A 20,559-nucleotide genomic window follows, 5' to 3' on the forward strand; every position below is an offset into this window, starting at 1 on the left:
AAGCCATGTTGGGAACACAGCAAACATGTGGAAGAAGGTCAGACGAGACCAAAATTGACATTTTTGGCCAAACTGCAAAACCCTATGTATGGTGGAGAACTAACACTGCACATCACACTGAACACATCATCCCCACTATGGTGGTGGCAACATCATGCTCTGGGGGTGTTTCTCTTCAGCATGAACAGGGAAGGTGGTCAGAGTTGATGAGAAGATGGATAGAGCCAAATATAGGGCAATCTTGGAAAAAAACCTTTTGGACTCTACAAAAGACTTGAGACTTGGCCGGAGGCTCACCTTCCAGCAGGACAGCAACCCTCAACATAAAGCCAGAGCTACAATTGAATGGTTTAAAACAAAACATATTCATGTGTTAGAATGACCCAGTCAAAGTCCAGACCTAAACCCAATGGAGAATATGTGGCATGATCTGAAAACTGCTGTTTACAAACGCTCTCCATCTAATCTGACTGAGCTTGAGCTGTTTCGCAAAGACGAATGGGCAAACAATTCAGTCACTAGATGTGCAAAGCTGGTAGAGACATACCCTAAAAGACTTACAGCTGTAATTGCAGCAACAGGTGGTTCCACAAAGTATTGACTTAGGGGGCTGAATACTTTTGCACAATGCCCTTTTCAGGTTTTTATTTGTTAAAAAAGGGTTTAAATCATGTATAATTTTCGTTCCAGTTCACAATCGTATACCACTTTGTGTTGGTCTTTCACATAGTATGCCAATAAAATATATTTATGTTTGTGGTTGTAATGTGACAATATGTGGAAAAGTTCAAGGGGTATGAACAAGCCACTGTAACTGCTTCAAGATGAAGGATTATTTTATAATAATTTTTTTATTATTATTTTATAATTTTTACAGTTGCTTGATTCCTTGTAGTTTTTTTCTTTAATTTTGTTGGTAATTATTTGTTTTTAAATAAGTCTGTTTGGGGGATTTTACAAATAGAATTTTCATCTAGTCTTTGAAAGTAACAGTCAGTCAGTCATTTTCTACCGCTTATTTCATAGTGGGTCGCGGGGAAGCTGGTGCCTATCTCCAGCAGTCTACGGGTGAGAGGCGGGGTACACCCTGGACAGGTCGCCAGTCCATCGCAGGGCTTTGAAAGTAACAATTACATGATAATGTGTTATTTGCTGTTACCTCTAAAATTATTAAAAACAAACCCATAACTACTAAGAGTGGTTAAGCGTAATATGGGATTGCTGAATAAGCCTGACATTTTGATATGGTACAAAAAAAAGGCCGCAACACCCCAGTCCATGTGTGAGCACTGAAGAGAGCCAGCAGATGTTGTTCAAATGTCCGTGTGATCTGAGAAATATGGGGATGGCACACAACTTTCTTTGTCTTTCTTGTCTTTAAAGCACTATATTGCATTTGGACAGCCTTCTTGACGACTGTGATACAGAGCTCGCCCAGATATAAGGGAAATCCCGCACACGAATCTTACGCATATTCCTCAGATAAATAGTGTGTAGTTATAGGCCACACTTGTTTGGTTCCATGATCCCAGATTCATTCTCTGAAAGCACACACAACCTTTGATCTTTGTGGATTGTCTTGAACAATGTGAAAGAACAAGGTATTTGAGGGTTTGTGGTTGTGTGTGTATTGTTAAATGATGACCTAAAAGAGGCCACTTGTTGCTACAGTTTTCTAACAGTAAGCTTTGGAATTTTTGGATTCCTGTCCCATTCTCCAGATTTTACATGACAGCAAGTTAGGCTTATGTCCCCATTCAGTCCCATTTGAAACTGTTTCAGTTGGTTTCAACTTAATTTATTACTCTGACTGTGGACACCAGAGGTTTTAGACTAGTGGGTAATTTCTGGTTGTTATTTACTGACTTGTGAAGTTTAAGATACATCTGCCTTACTTAAATTACATATTTCCTTGTGTTTCGTATTTTTGAAGAGCGTATATGAGAAATGGTCCTCTCCCTATTTTGATAAGTAAGGGATTACTAAAGAGTTTCTGTAACCCGATTCTTTCAAACTGTTACATGTGCAGACTTGGCATGTGGTGTTGAATGAACCCTTACGATTCTGAACAAACAACCTTTGTTCTTCCATCAAACTGAAGTTATAGAATGAATGTGTAGAAGTCTAAACTTTAGCATGAAGCACATAATAAATTGCTCTTCATGTATTACTTAATGTTATAAAATAAAAAAAATTTCAGACAAAGAAAACCATTAAGTAGATATCTGAATAGTTAAAAGCAAAGTTTTATTTGTGCAGATCTTGAGCAGTCATAATGACGATGTACTTAAAATAAACACAAACTAAATTTGTTTTATAGGGAGAGATTGAGGACGGTGATGCAGAGCCTAATGACAGAAAGGTAAGTAGAAGAACTCAACTAAACATAACTTTATACCATACCAAGGCCATACCGCTATGTAAACTCTGTTAACTAAAGTGTATAAATGAGTTGGTCCACATAAGCCAAGCATAGAAGTACTATGCCTGTTATTAAATTTAAAATCTTCTTTGGAAAAATCATTTGAACTTACCATTACTACCATTTGGAAAATAAATGATTTTCTCAAAAAGAACCAACAAACTTCTCATGTGTCAAGTCAGTCATTGTGCTCTTTATCTGTTGCCATCTGTTTAAGTCCTTGACACATAACATTAGATCACAAACCTCCAATTAATATAAAAAAGTTTACGTGAGGTACAGATATATAGAATTGTGGGGAAATTCAGGTGGGTGACCAGCAATGTAAAAGGCAAATGGAAACATACATGTACTCCCAAATGTAAAGAAAACTCTGAAAATCAAGAAGAAAGAGTAGACTACAAAGGGAAAAACAGAAGAAAAATAAATTCTGTACAGTTATCAAAATGGCATGCTCAGATTAAATGAAATGTTCAACTGAGTAGGGTGATTTGAAAGATTATAAAAAGCTTATTTGTAATTGCATGAAAAAAACTATTTACAAAAAATGGAAAAATTGCAAATACCAGCAGACATTTAAACATTAATTGAGCTTGTTGGGAACAGTGGTGGTTATGAAGTCTAACAGCTGCTGGAAGGAAGGACCTACAGTAATGCTGCTTTGTGCACCTAGGATGCAGCAGTCACCTCAGGAGCTCTAACGTTCTGAACAGCTTCATGCACTGGTTGGGAGACATTGTCCAAATGTGATGTTATTTTTGCTACAGTCCTTCTGCCTCCCACTATCTGCACTGGGTCTGGGGCCTCCTAGGACAGAGGTGGCCTTCCCAATTGAGCTTATCTAACTGCTTCCTCTCAGCTGTATATAAGCTGCTGCTTCAAGTTACTACACCATATGAGATGGCTGGTGCAACTACAGAGTCAATAATGGTCTTCAGGAGCACCCCCTGCACTACAATAGACCTCAGTCTCCTTAGCAGGAGGAGTCTGTTCTGACCCTTGAGGGTCCACAGTTACCTGACAGGTCCAGTTCGTCCCTCAGAAGTCCAGTCTGGATGGTTTTTAAAGCACTGGAGAAATAAAAAAAACATGATCATCAAGGTTCTTCTCCAGGTGGAGCAGAGCTCGGTGCAGGAGGTAGATGATGGCATCATACACCCCCAGTGCCAGGCTGGTAGGCAAACTTGAGGTGACCTAACCAGGACGCGAAGATAGTTTAGGGTTGACCAATCTCTTGAGGGTCTTCATCGGATGCAGGGTCAGTGCCACTGGCCTATAGCTGCTGAGGTCCTTTGGATGTGAGATCTTAAGCACTGGTATCACACAGGAGGTCTTCCACAGCTGTGGTACTTTCCACAGCTTCAGGCTCATGTTGAACATGTATCCTGTGATGCCACACAGTTGATCTGTGCAGCACCTCAGGAGCCTGGGGGAGGCATGAGTGTCTGATGAAATCCTTTGAAGTACTGATGTAGACCATTTCTCCACCCTAAATCCATACAGCTTGGGGGTTTCATTTGTGAACTATTTTTTTTTTTTTTTTTCAGGTTCTTCCAAGTCTCATTGACGTTCTGCTGCAGCAGTCTTCCATCTTCTTATTGTAGATGTTTTTTCCATCCCTGATTTTTTTTCCTTGTTCCTTGTGCACAGCTCTCACCTCCTCCTTGTTTCCTGATCTAAGGCTCCCTTCTTCTCCTTGGTTAGGGCCTTTATTTCAGGGTTGATTCAGGACTAGTTTTGGAGAAACACTACCGTCATGAGGGGCACAATGTTGTCTACATAGAAGTTAAAGTACTTCATGATGCAGTCTGTGATGCTGTTAATGTCCTTCCCCATGAGGAGCACAGAGCTCTTCCTACACAGTAGAACTGAAACAGTCCCTTAGAAAATCTTTAGTCTCCTCAGACCATCTCTATACTGTGTCAAAGTAAAGAACAGATGAGATTGGCTGTAGTGGAGGCATTTCGAGTGACAGAGTATAGTAACCGTACGTGATTATTTATCTGGACAATGATTTTGTAGTTCAGCTAAACCATGAAGTAATGCCAGACCTCAGCCACAGCTGTGGTGGCGCCGTCCTCCATGTTTAAAATGTACTAACCGTCCGGGACCTGACGCTAGGTAAAATGCCTCCACTACTGCCAAACTCATCTGTTCTCTGATTGGATTGTTAAATCTGTGATTGACATGACCAATCCGCTGAGAGAAAGACAATTCTGGTCAACATTCATACTTCGAAATTGAAACTCACACGCAAGTTAGGGAACTTGAGCACAGAGTTTTACATGTAGTTCTTATTTTTGTATCTGTAAACAGACCTTCACAACGAAAATCTGCAACCTGTGTGATTATTTTTTAGAAGTACAAATGTGTTTTACACACAGATGCACACACATTTTCCTATCTACATATGCACAAAGCTAAAATTCCCATACAAAACATAATTTAAAACTACGCTGTCTGATTTACAAGCACAAAATATTTATGGCTGGAATTTGTGTCCATATGCTGGTAACAGCATGGATGACGTCACAAGCAGTTGCCGCATTGGCGGGGGGTGTGTACCATTATCGCAATAGCGATAGTGCAGAGCGTCTCTTTGATAGTTAACCAAGCCACTCTCTCTGTAGATGTTCTGAAGCTGGGTTAACGCTGCCAATTCATTCACTTCATTGGGAAGGGATGACGCCCGATCAGTGGGGAGGCGGCCCAATATAGCTACCAAGAGCTAGCAGCTAATCTCTAAAGTAAACAATGGGAGCATGACCTCTCATACAGTCTTAGGCCACAAATGCTTAAAAAATAAAAACAAAGCTGTCCACAAAACGGTCAGCACCATAAAGTGTACAGGTGCCAAATACAGGAACACATAACACTTCTAAAAATTCAAAAAGAAACACTCATCAAACAGTGTGCTGCACCACAAATTGGAGGGAGAGTTCAGTGTGCAGCAACATGTAATGATGTAATGTGCCATAGTGACTTTAAGAAAGTTCATTACATGAGTTACATCAGCAATGATGAGAGAAAATCAGTTGGTCCACTTGACTGTTCTATACATTTGTTTATATGGTCAAAATGTATGAATTTGTACACTGCCAATTCATGCATAGGAGAAAAGCAATGTGAGGCAGTGAATACAGGTCCTTCTCAAAAAATTAGCATATTGTGATAAAGTTAATTATTTTCCATAATATCATGAGGAAAATTTTAAATTCATATATTTTAGATTCATTGCACACTAACTGAAATATTTCAGGTCTTTTATTGTCTCAATACGGATGATTTTGGCATACAGCTCATGAAAACCCAAAATTCCTATCTCACAAAATTAGCATATCATTAAAAGGGTCTCTAAACGAGCTATGAACCTAATCATCTGAATCAACGAGTTAACTCTAAACACCTGCAAAAGATTCCTGAGGCCTTTAAAACTCCCAGCCTGGTTCATCACTCAAAACCCCAATCATGGGTAAGACTGCCGACCTGACTGCTGTCCAGAAGGCCACTATTGACACCCTCAAGCAAGAGGGTAAGACACAGAAAGAAATTTCTGAACGAATAGGCTGTTCCCAGAGTGCTGTATCAAGGCACCTCAGTGGGAAGTCTGTGGGAAGGAAAAAGTGTGGCAGAAAACGCTGCACAACGAGAAGAGGTGATCGGACCCTGAGGAAGATTGTGGAGAAGGGCCGATTCCAGACCTTGAGGGACCTGCGGAAGCAATGGACTGAGTCTGGAGTAGAAACATCCAGAGCCACCGTGCACAGGCGTGTGCAGGAAATGGGCTACAGGTGCCGCATTCCCCAGGTCAAGCCACTTTTGAACCAGAAACAGCGGCAGAAGCGCCTGACCTGGGCTACAGAGAAGCAGCACTGGACTGTTGCTCAGTGGTCCAAAGTACTTTTTTAGGATGAAAGCAAATTCTGCATGTCATTCGGAAATCAAGGTGCCAGAGTCTGGAGGAAGACTGGGGAGAAGGAAATGCCAAAATGCCAGAAGTCCAGTGTCAAGTACCCACAGTCAGTGATGGTCTGGGATGCCGTGTCAGCTGCTGGTGTTGGTCCACTGTGTTTTATCAAGGGCAGGGTCAATGCAGCTAGCTATCAGGAGATTTTGGAGCACTTCATACTTCCATCTGCTGAAAAACTTTATGGAGATGAAGATTTCATTTTTCAGCACGACCTGGCACCTGCTCACAGTGCCAAAACCACTGGTAAATGGTTTACTGACCATGGTATCACTGTGTTCAATTGGCCTGCCAACTCTCCTGACCTGAACCCCATAGAGAATCTGTGGGATATTGTGAAGAGAACGTTGAGAGACTCAAGACCCAACACTCTGGATGAGCTAAAGGCCGCTATCGAAGCATCCTGGGCCTCCATAAGACCTCAGCAGTGCCACAGGCTGATTGCCTCCATGCCACGCTGCATTGAAGCAGTCATTTCTGCAAAAGGATTCCCGACCAAGTATTGAGTGCATAACTGTACATGATTATTTGAAGGTTGACGTTTTTTGTATTAAAAACACTTTTCTTTTATTGGTCGGATGAAATATGCTAATTTTGTGAGATAGGAATTTTGGGTTTTCATGAGCTGTATGCCACAATCATCTGTATTAAGACAATAAAAGACCTGAAATATTTCAGTTAGTGTGCAATGAATCTAAAATATATGAATGTTAAATTTTCATCATGACATTATGGAAAATAATGAACTTTATCACAATATGCTAATTTTTTGAGAAGGACTTGTAGATGTGCCTCACCACCATGGTGCAGTCTGTGATGCTGTTAATGTCCTTCCCCAGTAGCTTTTTGCATATGTTTAACACAAATGTATAACTAAATAGCTAAATCATCACATTGTTATATGTCTAGAACCAATCAAGGGTTAATTTGGTAATTAATTACAACAATAATGATAGTACCAGAGTGCCAAGCCAGTGCAAAATGCACTAGTTAATTAGTTCCTTTGGAATAAGCAACAGTTTTTGTATTAATCTGTGATGGGGCTTCCCACATAATTTTAAAGAAACTCCTCCAAAAACCATGCAATTTAGAACAAGACCAAAAACAATGTATACGATTATTTGCTCTTTTGCTTTGGGATTATTTGAAGTTTTTGTTGTCTTCACAAACTATTTTTTTTAAAGAAATCATCGCTGTGTTTTTATTTACAGTCCAGCTCTTTTCTTGGTCTACTCAACCCTCTACATCTGTTGAAACTTTTCAGTAATTATTGACTCTTTTCACAGTTACTGTTCGAGGAGTGGGCCAGCTACAGCGTTTTCTACAAGTATCAGCCTATTGGACTGATCAGGTCAGATCTTTTTGTTTAAATCCATTAGGTACAGGTTTCTTTCCCTGTAAGCTCAGGTATACTACATCTAGTTTTATGGAGCCATCAGGACCATCATATTCACGAACTGGACAGAAAGGAGCCAGGAACAGATCTGACAGATGTAGCAGTTATTTATAGAGTTGAATAAATAAAATGCTACAACCACCTGAATGTAGCACCAATTTAAAAGGTTACATTTAATGACAATGGTGGTATATTCAGAGACAGGTTTAGGCACCGTATAAAGGGTGTTGCATTCTAAAAAACCTGAACAGGACACATTTTTATTTCTGACTTTGTTAAGTCACAACTGATTGGAAGCCTCTCAAACATCTTTGTTTGTTTCCACAGGAAGTACTTTGGAGAGAAGGTTGGCCTCTATTTTGCCTGGTTAGGAGTCTACACACAGATGCTCATTCCGGCTTCCATCATTGGTGTCATTGTATTCCTTTATGGCTGTGCCACAGTTGATGATAACATACCTAGGTACCAACCACACTTATACAGTGTTGTCCTAATTTCAGAAATATCTTACTAATAATGATTTTTCAATGTCAGGTTTCACTGTGTTGTCTGTTCTTCATTTATACAGTGCCTTGCAAAAGTATTCGGCCCCCTTGAACTGGTCAACCTCTTGCCACATTTCAGGCTTCAAACATAAAGATATAAGATTCAACTTTTTTTGAAGAATCAACAACAAGTGGGACACAATCGTGAAGTGGAATGAAATTTATTGGATGTGTCAAACTTTTTTAACAAATGAAAAACTGAAAAGTGGGGCGTGCAATATTATTCGGCCCCCTTGCGTCAATACTTTGTAGCACCACCCTTTGCTGCAATTACAGCTGCAAGTCACTTGGGGTATGTCTCTATCAGTTTTGCACATCGAGAGACTGAAATTCTTGCCCATTCTTCCTTGCAAAACAGCTCGAGCTCAATGAGGTTGGATGGAGAACGTTCGTGAACAGCAGTCTCCAGCTGTTTCCACAGATTCTCGATTGGATTCAGGTCTGACTTTGACTTGGCCATTCCAACACCTGGATACGTTTATTTGTGAACCATTCCATTGTAGATTTGGCTTCATGTTTTGGATCATTGTCTTGTTGGAAGATAAATCTCCGTCCCAGTCTCAGGTCTCTTGCAGACTCCAACAGGTTTTCTTCCAGAATGGTCCTGTATTTGACCCCCATCCCATCAATTTTGACCATCTTCCCTGTCCCTGCTGACGAAAAGCAGGCCCAAACCATGATGATGCCACCACCATGTTTGACAGTGGGGATGGTGTGTTCAGGGTGATGAGCTGTGTTGCTTTTACGCCAAACATATCGTTTTGCATTGTGGCCAAACAGTTCGATTTTGGTTTCATCTGACCAGAGCACCTTCTTCCTCATGTTTGGTGTGTCTCTCAGGTGGCTTTTGGCAAACTTTAAACGAGACATTTTAAGGATATCTTTGAGAAATGGCTTTCTTCTTGCCACTCTTCCATAAAGGCCAGATTTGTGCAGTGTACGACTGATTGTTGTCCTATGGACAGACTCTCCCACCTCAGCTGTAGATCTCTGCAGTTCATCCAGAGTGATCATGGGCCTCTTGGCTGCATCTCTGATCAGTCTTCTCCTTGTTTGAAATGAAAGTTTAGAGGGACGGCCGGGTCTTGGTAGATTTGCAGTGGTCTGATACTCCTTCCATTTCAATATGATTGGTTGCACAGCGCTCCTTGGGATGTTTAAAGCTTGGGAAATCTTTTTGTATCCAAATCCAGCTTTAAACTTCTCCACAACAGTATCTCAGACCTGCCTGGTGTGTTCCTTGGTCTTCATGATGCTCTCTGCACTTTGAAGAGAACCCTGAGACTATCACAGAGCAGGTGCATTTATACGGAGACTTGATTACTCACAGGTGGGTTCTATTTATCATCATCAGTTATTTGGGACAACATTGGAACATTCAGAGATCTGCACTGAAAGTAAAGGGGCCGAATAATATTGCACGCCCCACTTTTTGGTTTTTTATTTGTTAAAAAAGTTTGACACATCCAATAAATTTCATTCCACTTCACTATTGTGTCCCACTTGCTGTTGATTCTTCACAAAAAATTTGAATTTTACAGGGGTTGGACAATGAAACTGAAACACCTGTCATTTTAGTGTGGGAGGTTTCATGGCTAAATTGGACCAGCCTGGTAGCCAGTCTTCATTGATTGCACATTGCACCAGTAAGAGCAGAGTGTGAAGGTACAATTAGCAGGGTAAGAGCACAGTTTTGCTAAAAATATTGAAATGCACACAACATTATGGGTGACATACCAGAGTTCAAAAGAGGACAAATTGTTGGTGCACGTCTTATTGGCGCATCTGTGACCAAGACAGCAAGTCTTTGTGATGTATCAAGAGCCACGGTATGCAGGGTAATATCAGCATACCACCAAGAAGGACCAAACACATCCAACAGGATTAACTGTGGACGCAAGAGGAAGCTGTCTGAAAGGGATGTTCGGGTGCTAACCCGGATTGTATCCAAAAAACATAAAACCACGGCTGCCCAAATCACGGCAGAATTAAATGTTCACCTCAACTCTCCTGTTTCCACCAGAACTGTCTGTCGGGAGCTCCACAGGGTCAATATACACGGCCGGGCTGCTATAGCCAAACCTTTGGTCAATCATGCCAATGCCAAACGTCGGTTTCAGTGGTGCAAGGAGCGCAAATCTTGGGCTGTGGACAATGTGAAACATGTATTGTTCTCTGATGAGTCCACCTTTACTGTTTTCCCCACATCCGGGAGAGTTACGGTGTGGAGAAGCCCCAAAGAAGCGTACCACCCAGACTGTTGCATGTCCAGAGTGAAGCATGGGGGTGGATCAGTGATGGTTTGGGCTGCCATATCATGGCATTCCCTTGGCCCAATACTTGTGCTAGATGGGCGCGTCACTGCCAAGGACTACCGAACCATTCTTGAGGACCATGTGCATCCAGTGGTTCAAACATTGTATCCTGAAGGCGGTGCACCAATACACACAGCAAGACTGGTGAAAGATTGGTTTGATGAGCATGAAAGTGAAGTTGAACATCTCCCATGGCCTGCACAGTCACCAGATCTAAATATTATTGAGCCACTTTGGGGTGTTTTCGAGGAGCGAGTCAGGAAACATTTTCCTCCACCAGTATCACGTAGTGACCTGGCCACTATCCTGCAAGAAGAATGGCTTAAAATCCCTCTGACCACTGTGCAGGACTTGTATATGTCATTCCCAAGACGAATTGACGCTGTCTTGGCCACAAAAGGAGGCCCTACACCATACTAATAAATTATTGTGGTCTAAAATCAGGTGTTTCAGTTTCATTGTCCAACCCCTTTATATCTTTGTTTGAAGCCTGAAATGTGGTAAGAGGTTGACCAGTTCAAGGGGGCCGAGTACTTTCGCAAGGCACTGTACAATTCATTGCTTTAAAAATTTGTAATACAAATCTGAAGAATGTAACTTTGCATTTCATTTGCCTAGCATTATGCTCACATTTTTAGGCGTGCCTATGCATAGAGAGTTGAGACAGTGAAAACATCTTGTAGAATAGTACTGGTCTCACCATACCAAACTTAGATCACACCCTGATGACATGGTTACAAGAAAATTCCCCAGGTTTGCAGTTTTTTTGCCACACAGATTGAGAGACATCCATGTTCAGAGCATGTTGGCTAATGTTAGGCAATGTTATGATGCAAGGGGAATTAAGATTTCTGAAATCAGTAGATACACAGCTGAGGGTGCTCCTTGAAGGCTGTGTTGTGATTATGAATATGAATATATTATTTAATATTTAATATTAATACTTTAATTCGGGGGCTGCACGGTGGTGCAGTTGGTAGCACTGTTGCCTTGCAATAAGAAGGTCCTGGGTTCGATTCCCGGCCTGGGGTCTTTCTGCATGGAGTTTGCATGTTCTCCCCGTGCATGCGTGGGTTCTCACCGGGTACTCCGGCTTCCTTCCACAGTCCAAAGACATGCCTGTTAGGTTAATTGGTAACTCTAAATTGCCCTTAGGTGTATGAATGAGTGTGTGCATGGTTGTTTGTGTGTTGCCCTGCGATGGAATGGCGACCTGTCCAGGTGTACCCCGCCTTTCGCCCATAGACTGCTGGAGATAGGCACCAGCTCCCCCGTAACCCACTATGGAATAAGCGGTAGAAAATGACTGACTGACTGACTTTAATTTGGTCTGTTGAGGGTTGTCCTGTGAATACCAGCCCAATAAGGCGGTGGTATTAGGACTAAATTGAAAGGGATGAGCCTAGCTCTGGCAATATTAAACAGCACACACAGAATGAATTCATATAATTTCTTAAAATACAAGAATTTATTAACAAAAATAAGTCAACTCAAAGTCAAAATATTTCATTCAACAAACTCTTCACTATGCTACACAGACAGACAGACAGATTTATTGCAGACTCGTTGTCCAGATTTCAAAAACAAACAATGATAAAAGAAGAAAAGTACATTTTAAAAAAAACATTCATAAAAAAACCAACACTCCTAATCTTTTAGGAGGCAGTCGTACCATATATATATACAGATGTATATCTTACTGCTCTAGATTTAATGTTAGTCAGCAGTAGCATAATTATATTATTCGACTCATGTAGCCAACAAATAAATTTATACATAAGCTTCCTTAAAACAGTCATCAAAGAGCTGACATTAGCAGACACAAAGAGTTTACTGGCACTGCTCCATCTGGACCTCTTTAACAAAAGTCTTAATGCTTCAATCTGAAGGCTGACTTTTATAATTGCACCACAAGTGTGTTGCATACAGTGATGTAGAATATGATCTAAACAAGTTCAGTTTAACTTCATTAGAGCAATATCCAAATTTCCAAACTAGAACATTAGCTTGAGCATATAACATTCGAACCTGACGGTAAATGTCCTCATCATTTGACAGATGGTCTGTCAGCACATGACCAAGATATTTTACTTCATTTGAGATGTTCAGTAAGATCTTAGACAATTTAAAATTAGGAAAAACCCTATATTTGTCTTCTTTAGTGTGACATATCAGAATTACACTATTTGATGGGTTAAATTTAACATCCTGAAGTTCACCGTATACTGAACACACATTAAGCAGCTTCTGAAAACCAGCTGAACTTGGACTAAATACCACATACATCAAGTGGTTTACAATTGTGTTTCCAACCACACAGCCAGTTTTACACAGATTGAACTGCTTAGAAAGACCATTCATATAAAAACTGAACAATGCAGGGGAAAGGATGCCTCCCTGTCTGACTCCATTACTGACCTGGAAGGGTGCAGACACACAGTTGTCCCACTTGACCTGCATGGTTTGATTGGCACACCAATAAGGACAGACATCTCACTATATATCTAGGCACACCAGCTTGACTCAATTTCAAAAATAGTTTCCTATGGTTTACCCGGTCAAAGGCCTTTGTGGCATCTAAGAAACACCGAACGATCGTAGAGTTCTTGCTATTATAATTGCTCAATATTTCCTTTAGACCACATATGCACAGATCCGTGACATGTTTAGGCTTAAACCCAAATTGATTATCTGTAGACATTACTGTATTTTCAAATCTTGGCAAGAGAATTCCTTTTTTTAGACAGTCTACTTGCAAGGGCAATGGGACTATGATTATCAGAGCTGCCAACTTTTCCTGCTTTGTCTTTAATCACAGGAGATAGAAGCACCTTCATCAAAGAGTCAGGAATAAAGACATGCAAAATAAAACCTGTGAAGCACAAGGCAAGAAGAGGAGCTAACCTTGAACTTGCTAATTTTAGATGTTCAGCAGAAATAAGATCCATTCCTGTAGATTTATTGGCAGAGAGTATTTCGATTGGTTGATAAACCTCATGAGTTCTGATAGCTTCTACAAAATTAACATTGTCAACCTGGTAGGGTGCACTCTGAACACAGGTAAATAGCTTTCTATAATGCTGTTGCCAATGATCTACAATCAGATTTGCCCAAGAGACACCATCTACTGTGCAAGAAAAAGAAGGTTTAATATTGTTAATAGTTTTTACCTCTTTCCAAAAGGCTTTTATATCCTTACCTACCAGCTTTTTTGCCAAGGAATCCGCCCTCATGGTTTGCTCATTCTTTCTAACAAATCGTATAGCATGTTTATGTTTTGCATTTGTCAACTTTTAATGTTCAAATATAGGACCCTGTCTAGGTTTACCTGCTAGAGCCCAAGAAGTAGTAGCTTCATAGGCTTCAGCATGATGTTGAGACAAGTGTGTTCCAACCAGGCCTAATTTTGATCATGGTTTACGTTTATTATAAGGCAGGTTAGCTTCCAATAAAGCTTTAATTATATCAGAAAATAACCTGGATATATCAGTTTTATGCCAAATATTTGAACAATTACAGTCCGTAACTGGCTCTCTTGGTAATGTTATGTTACATAACAATTGATCAGTGTAGGTATAATAACCAGCTAGTTTTTCAACAAAGAGAGAAGGCCAGTCTATGTGCGTCTGATTTTGGGTACTAGACACATTTACCATGCAGGTATATAATCAAATATAGTTGACACCAAGGAATGTGATCAACAATGGACACATTGTACAAAATATTAATGTATACCAAAGCAGCATGAGCATCTGCTGTGGTGATACAATGGTCCAACCAGGACCTAGTATGCCAAGCTTCACTTATATAAGTATAACATGCTGCTGGCAAAAGTTCTCTACTTGATAATATTAAATTAGAATCTGTGCAAAAACGATTAAGATGTTTTGCAAACACTGAGCTTTTATCTGAGATGTCCGCGTTCATGTCACCCATCACAGAGACACTATACAATTTCTCAGTTTGCATAAAGGAACTAATAAAAGCAAGTTTACTAAAATATTCTTAATTTTGAAGACATTCAAAGGGAGCGTACACATTTAAAAGAGTGAATTCTTTGTCATGCTGTGATACATGTACTCCAATACACCAGTCCACACCAAGTCTAATGTCATGAGTCCAAGCTTTTTTTCCACAGTGCAGCCACTTCCTGGTATCCTTCCTCTTTTAACTCCCAAACTGAGGTTGGTAGAAAACTCTCCCGCACCAAGGAAACTATCATTAATGGAGTTAAATCCTTTTAAGTCTTGCTGGGCTAAAAAAGTTTCTTGTAAGCACAAGATGTCGCAGTGCTGCAACAACTGATCAACAACAAAACGGCGAGCTTTATCATCTGCGCTCTAACTTAAGCGCAGGCCACGACAGTTGTAAGAAATAACTTTGATGTCCATAGCAGACTTATTCCTTTTTGCTCATGCCAGCAACAGGAGCACGTATATCTATGGAGGGGAGAGCAGCACTTGCGCCAATAATGGTTTCACGTGGCTCATAAAACCGCCTCACATTAGTTCCCTCTGGCCTAAGCTTGGGGTTATACATGACAGCCACATCACTACATTTAGCTGACACTTTAAATGAGGCATACCTGCTATTAACAGTATTGATTCTGTGGCATGTTACATTGTGCCCAGGTTTGGCTTTGAGGTAAGCACAAAGCGTTTCCGCTTTTAAGTCAGGGGAGAATTTCAAGGCAAAGACACTCACCAGTTTAGTCTTCACGATCTTAATGTTCCTTGGGGCTCCAGTACCAACAATAGTTTGTCCCGCTTTCCGACGAGCCAGAGAGAATCCAGAGCGAGGTGCTAAATTAGCAAATGCAGGCTCTTTGGGCTGTCGAGGATGCCGTTTCACCACCTGGCTCTACTTTGGAGATCCGGCCGACAGTGCAGTTCCTCCGGTACACATCAATGTTGCATCTACCTTCGAAGCCGAGAGCGGTTGCCCCTCCGGTCCCTGAAGACAGTGTCCCATGTCCCAGGCGGCGTTCAGGTCAATGTCCGCAGCGCCATTCTCCCTCGCTGGTGCCGAGCCGGCAGCAGATCCTTGATCAATGTGCTGTTCCAGGGCAGACATCCGGCTTTGCAGGTCTACCGTGACATCGTGTAGGCCTTCACTGACCTTAGCCTGACATTGAAGTGACTGCTTCATGGCAGAAACTGCAACATGGAGCTGTTCCATTTTACTTAGCAGGCCATAGACATCCATGCTAGTAAAAGTCACTGGTGGCAACTCATCTAAGTAATGAGACACAAATCTGGGAAAATTGTCCCCGCATTCATTTAGCACTTTAAGGCAGGCCTTCACATTATTGAGTCAAATGTGTTGACAGCCAACATAACAATCTCGTCCTGGCTTAGAGTCTTTAGTTTAATTGAGAGGAAGTGTAAAAATTCATCCTCCACAATAGTTTCACCTTCAATAGTTTAATATGTGCAAGGTTTTAAGCGAGCTCTAGCAGACAGTAGATCCGGAAGAACGTGCTGCAGTCACATCCGCCATGACACATAAAACATTATTTTGATAAAACAACATTTTAAAGAATAATTTGCTGAATAAAACCAACTTTCTGGATGACCAATTCTCAACAGTGTTTAATTAGCTGCCTTTATTTATTAAAATGATATTTAAAGAAATATTATTAATGAAAATCTAAAAATATTTAGGGAAATATTATTTCCTAGATTGAAAACTAACAACCTTTCTGGGTAAATGATCTTCAACTGACTCAAAGTAAACAAGCACGTGTCCTTATCTGTTGGCGGTTGAAGCTAACAAAAGAAACTTGTAGCTGGTTATCATAATCAAACACATACTTTTAAAATACCAGTAATAAAAAAAAAGTTGAAATGCATAAGGCCGATTTTCTGTGTTAAAAATCCACCTTTTAAATAAAGTTTGTCTTAACTTTAAAAAAAAAAAACAACAACACAGAACCCGTCCTTAGCTGAGTGCTAGTCTGCTAGCACTAAGATAGCTGAGTTCTCAACACAAACAAAACCAAATGTCATAAAACGAACACTGTTAAGATTATTTAATTCTAAACTAATTTTCTCTGCCCTAAACATTGCCTCTTATGTGAACCGTTCTGAGGAGAAGTTGTCTGAGGCGACGAAGTTGAGGAAAGCATCCACGGTGAACAAAGGGTTAACTGGCAGCCAACCTCCGTAGCTGTGGGGGGGCCGTATTGTGTTGCGGTCCCATTGTCCTTCCTTCAGACCGGCATTGTAGAGACAGGGTCTCTTCTAGAAACTCTCTAGAACACAGTTTGCTTCTCTAGACCTCAGAAAGAAAAGTCAAGCCACGCTTGCACCTTAATTACCCTCGTTCATGAATGAATACCGGATACACAAACAACAATTCGTTCCTACTTAACTTAGTGCATATGAACACGTGATCGTCTGACACTCCTGGATCCAGTTTGTAGAGTTATGTCTGTTTGCCTGCAAAGAGACATTAGCGCGCTGCGTCCCTCCTTCCAGCTCTGCTGGGGACCTGTGTGGAAGAGGTCTGTTTGTTGGAAAAGCAGGGTTTTTATTCAAACAGTGACGTCACAAGAGGTCTGCTGTTACTCCCTTCTATTCCTGGTTCTGGCTGTGCTGGAAGTAGGTTAATGCGATTTATCTTGAAAATTCCAGAAAAGTTCTTACTGGCCTTTAATGTTGTAATTCATGGCTGGGGTCCCAACAGCTGGAAGGGTGTGTTCAAATAAGATTCAATCCCTTGCTGGTTACTCTGCTTTTATTACAAACCTCTTATGCCACAATTCATGTGGAAAGCCCTCTGTGCATACTGCCGACTGCTCTGCCATGAAGAATGGTTCTATGTAAACACTAAGCCTTTTTATCCTCCTTTAAGCAGCAGACCAGACATGCTGTAAATAATGAGAAACATTTCATGTGAAAAGAATCATGCTAACTCATCGGTTTGATTCAAAACTAATACCACTGTCCTCTCAACATTACTGGAATAAATTGCTTGTTCCATTGTTTCGCTGTTTTGGTTTTCTGAAACACTGTTGAATAATTCAGATTTTCAATCCTCTACTGTTTGTTAGCATGGAGATTTGTGATCCAAGGAACAACATCACCATGTGTCCTATGTGTGACCGTGCCTGCAGCTACTGGAAGCTGGTGACGGCATGTGGCACAGCTAGAGCCAGCCATCTGTTTGACAACCCAGCAACAGTCTTCTTCTCCATCTTCATGGCCCTTTGGGGTAAGTGTGCAAGCAACGATAAATCATTTGCAGACATGTAGTGAAATAAAAGCGTGTTTTATCCAATCAAGATAAGTACGCTAGAGAAGACCTTTAGCTGCAATTTGAATCCTGAATGGGAGATTAAAATAACATTTACAAAACAAATCCATCAGACAGCACACAGTTCGCCTTCTTCTGATGTCCTGCCAAATCTTGCAGCCATCTGTCAGCAGCAACAGGGCTTCAGTCTGCAGACGTGTTGTGTTCAGATGAAGCTGGTGTCTAATAGTGTCACAGCAGTACAGTAATCTGGATTCATCTAAGGAGCCATAACAAATTTGCTTTAATATTAGAAAAAAAAAAACATTCAGGATCTTTAAAGTTACACTGAACACAGAGATATGAGTTAATTGTCAAAATATAACTGGACTCAGCTATGATAAATGGTTATAAACCTCTGTAATGCTTGTTACGTGGATTCTGTTTGACATAAAATGTTGTTTGGGGTCAAAATCCCAGCTGGGACATTTGAACCATGCATTGATAATATAAGACAATTTAGATGTAAGTAGATTAAGATTAAATAAGAGCTATATACCTTCCAGCTGGATTGTATGGGACTGTTTGTCCAATAGGTAAACTTTCAACTTCTCCTAAAAATCAGTTTCTAGTTGGAAAACAGGATTTTGTTTCTCAAAATGTAACCATACTCTTATTTGGACTGCTTATGACAGCATAACAGTCACGTGTGCTATCAAAATAAGCCTCTGCTAATTTTCAGGGACTGCTTTTTTATGTGCAACATGATATCGATTGTTTGTGGTATCAGGTTAATATACACTGCTCAAAAAAATAAAGGGAACATTCAAATAACACATCCTAGATCTGAATGAATGAAATATTCTTATTGAATACTTTGTTCTGCACAAAGTTGAATGTGCTGACAACAAAATCACACAAAAATCATCAATGGAAATCAAATTTATTAACCAATGGAGGCCTGGATTTGGAGTCACACACAAAATTAAAGTGGAAAAACACACTAGAGGCTGATCCAACTTTCATGTAATGGCCTTAAAACAAGTCAAAATGAGGCTCAGTATTGTGTGTGACCTCCACGTGCCTGTATGACCTCCCTACAACGCCTGGGCATGCTCCTGATGTGACGGCGGATGGTTTCCTGAGGGATCTCCTCCAGACCTGGACTAAAGCATCCGCCAACTCCTGAACAGTCTGTGGTGCAACGTGACGTTGGTGGATGGAGCGAGACGTGATGTCCCAGATGTGCTCAATCGGATTCAGGTCTGGGGAACGGGCGGGCCAGTCCATAGCTTCAATGTCTTCATCTTGCAGGAACTGCTGACACACTCCATCCACATGAGGGTGGCATTGTCCTGCATTAGGAGGAACCCAGGGCCAACCGTACCAGCACATGGTCTCACAAGGGGTCTGAAGATCTCATCTCGGTACTAATGGCAGTCAGGCTACCTCTGGCGAGCATGCGGCCCTCCAAAGAAATGCCACCCCACACCATTACTGACTGTTGAGGTAAAATAATTCTATCACTGATATCCTTGCGGCCTCAACCTCACCTCAGTGTGGATATTGTGAGAAAGAACAGATGAAGAGCAGGAAATTAAGATTAACACAGGTTTAATTTGGAAAATAATAAGTCCAATGATTTCCAATGCAAAAGTTGAATACAAGAAGAATAATATAAAGAAAGATTGATTTACCAAAGGCCTTTGGGAGAGACTCAGAGATCAGCAAAGCGAGGCCGTATCACGAGTGGTCTGTCTTACGATCAGTGTGAAAGCATTTTATACCCTTATTTCAAAGCTTACTGACTGGCCCTCCTCTCCAAGAATTATTTTCAAAGTCTGTGTCGGCGCTGTAAATTAGCCAACCCCCATGGGAGTACTTTATTATCTATACCATGCCCAACAGCCGACAATTATTGCTTTACTGCCCATACAGACGTTTACTGCTTACAGCTGCTGGGAACATCCTAACCTGGGGTTCACCCTTGCTCCAACCTGAAGCCTGCTTTGACCTCTGACTTCTCCCACTCAGGCTCACAATACATGTTATTTCAGTTTTATGGTTATACATGCGAACTGAACTAATAGCATGAAGGTACATGATTTTAATTCTCAACATGACCCAGTGCCAAACCGGTCATGCTGAAGGATGTTGCAGGCAGCAGATGGCTCTCCATGGTGTCTCCAGACTCTGTCACGTCTGTCACATGTGCTCAGTGTGAACCTGCTTTCATCTGTGAAGAGCACAGGGCACCAGTGGCGAATTTGCCAATCCTGATGTTCTCTGGCAAATGCCAAGTGTCCTGCACAGTTTTGGGCTGTGCGCACAACCCTCATTTGTGGACGTCGGGCCCTGATACCATCCTCATGGAGTCGGTTTCTAACCGTTTGTGCAGACAAATGCACATTTGTGGCCTGGTGGAGGTCATTTTGCAGGGCTCTGGTAGTGCTCCTCCTGTTCCTCCTTGCACAAAGGCGGAGGTAGCGGTCCTGCTGCTGGGTTGTTGCCCTCCTACGGCCTCCTCCATGTCTCCTGGTGTACTGGCCTGTCTCCTGGTAGCGCCTCCAGGCTCTGGACACTACGCTGACAGACACAGCAAACCTTCTTGCCACAGCTCGCATTGATGTGCCATCCTGGATGAGCTGCACTACCTGCGCCACTTGTGTGGGTTGTAG

General features: G+C 41.3%; 1 protein-coding gene across 7 annotated transcripts in view; it reads left to right on the forward strand.

Moving 5' to 3' along the window:
- ano1a (anoctamin 1, calcium activated chloride channel a) overlaps nt 1–20,559 on the forward strand; it is a 121,032-nt gene that overhangs the window by 68,717 nt on the left and 31,756 nt on the right. For all 7 annotated transcript variants that reach the window (XR_007037986.1, XM_047363401.1, XM_047363403.1 and 4 more), the window contains 4 exons: nt 2,321–2,362; nt 7,676–7,740; nt 8,113–8,247; nt 17,700–17,860. Coding sequence is in view for 6 of the 7 variants with exons in the window: in XM_047363401.1 (XP_047219357.1) it covers nt 2,321–2,362; nt 7,676–7,740; nt 8,113–8,247; nt 17,700–17,860 (403 nt within the window). In the remaining variant the exon portion in view is untranslated. The remainder of the gene's footprint in view (nt 1–2,320; nt 2,363–7,675; nt 7,741–8,112; nt 8,248–17,699; nt 17,861–20,559) is intronic.

This window comes from Girardinichthys multiradiatus, chromosome 4 (assembly GCF_021462225.1).
Source record: "Girardinichthys multiradiatus isolate DD_20200921_A chromosome 4, DD_fGirMul_XY1, whole genome shotgun sequence".
Classification (NCBI taxonomy): Eukaryota; Metazoa; Chordata; class Actinopteri; order Cyprinodontiformes; family Goodeidae; genus Girardinichthys; species Girardinichthys multiradiatus.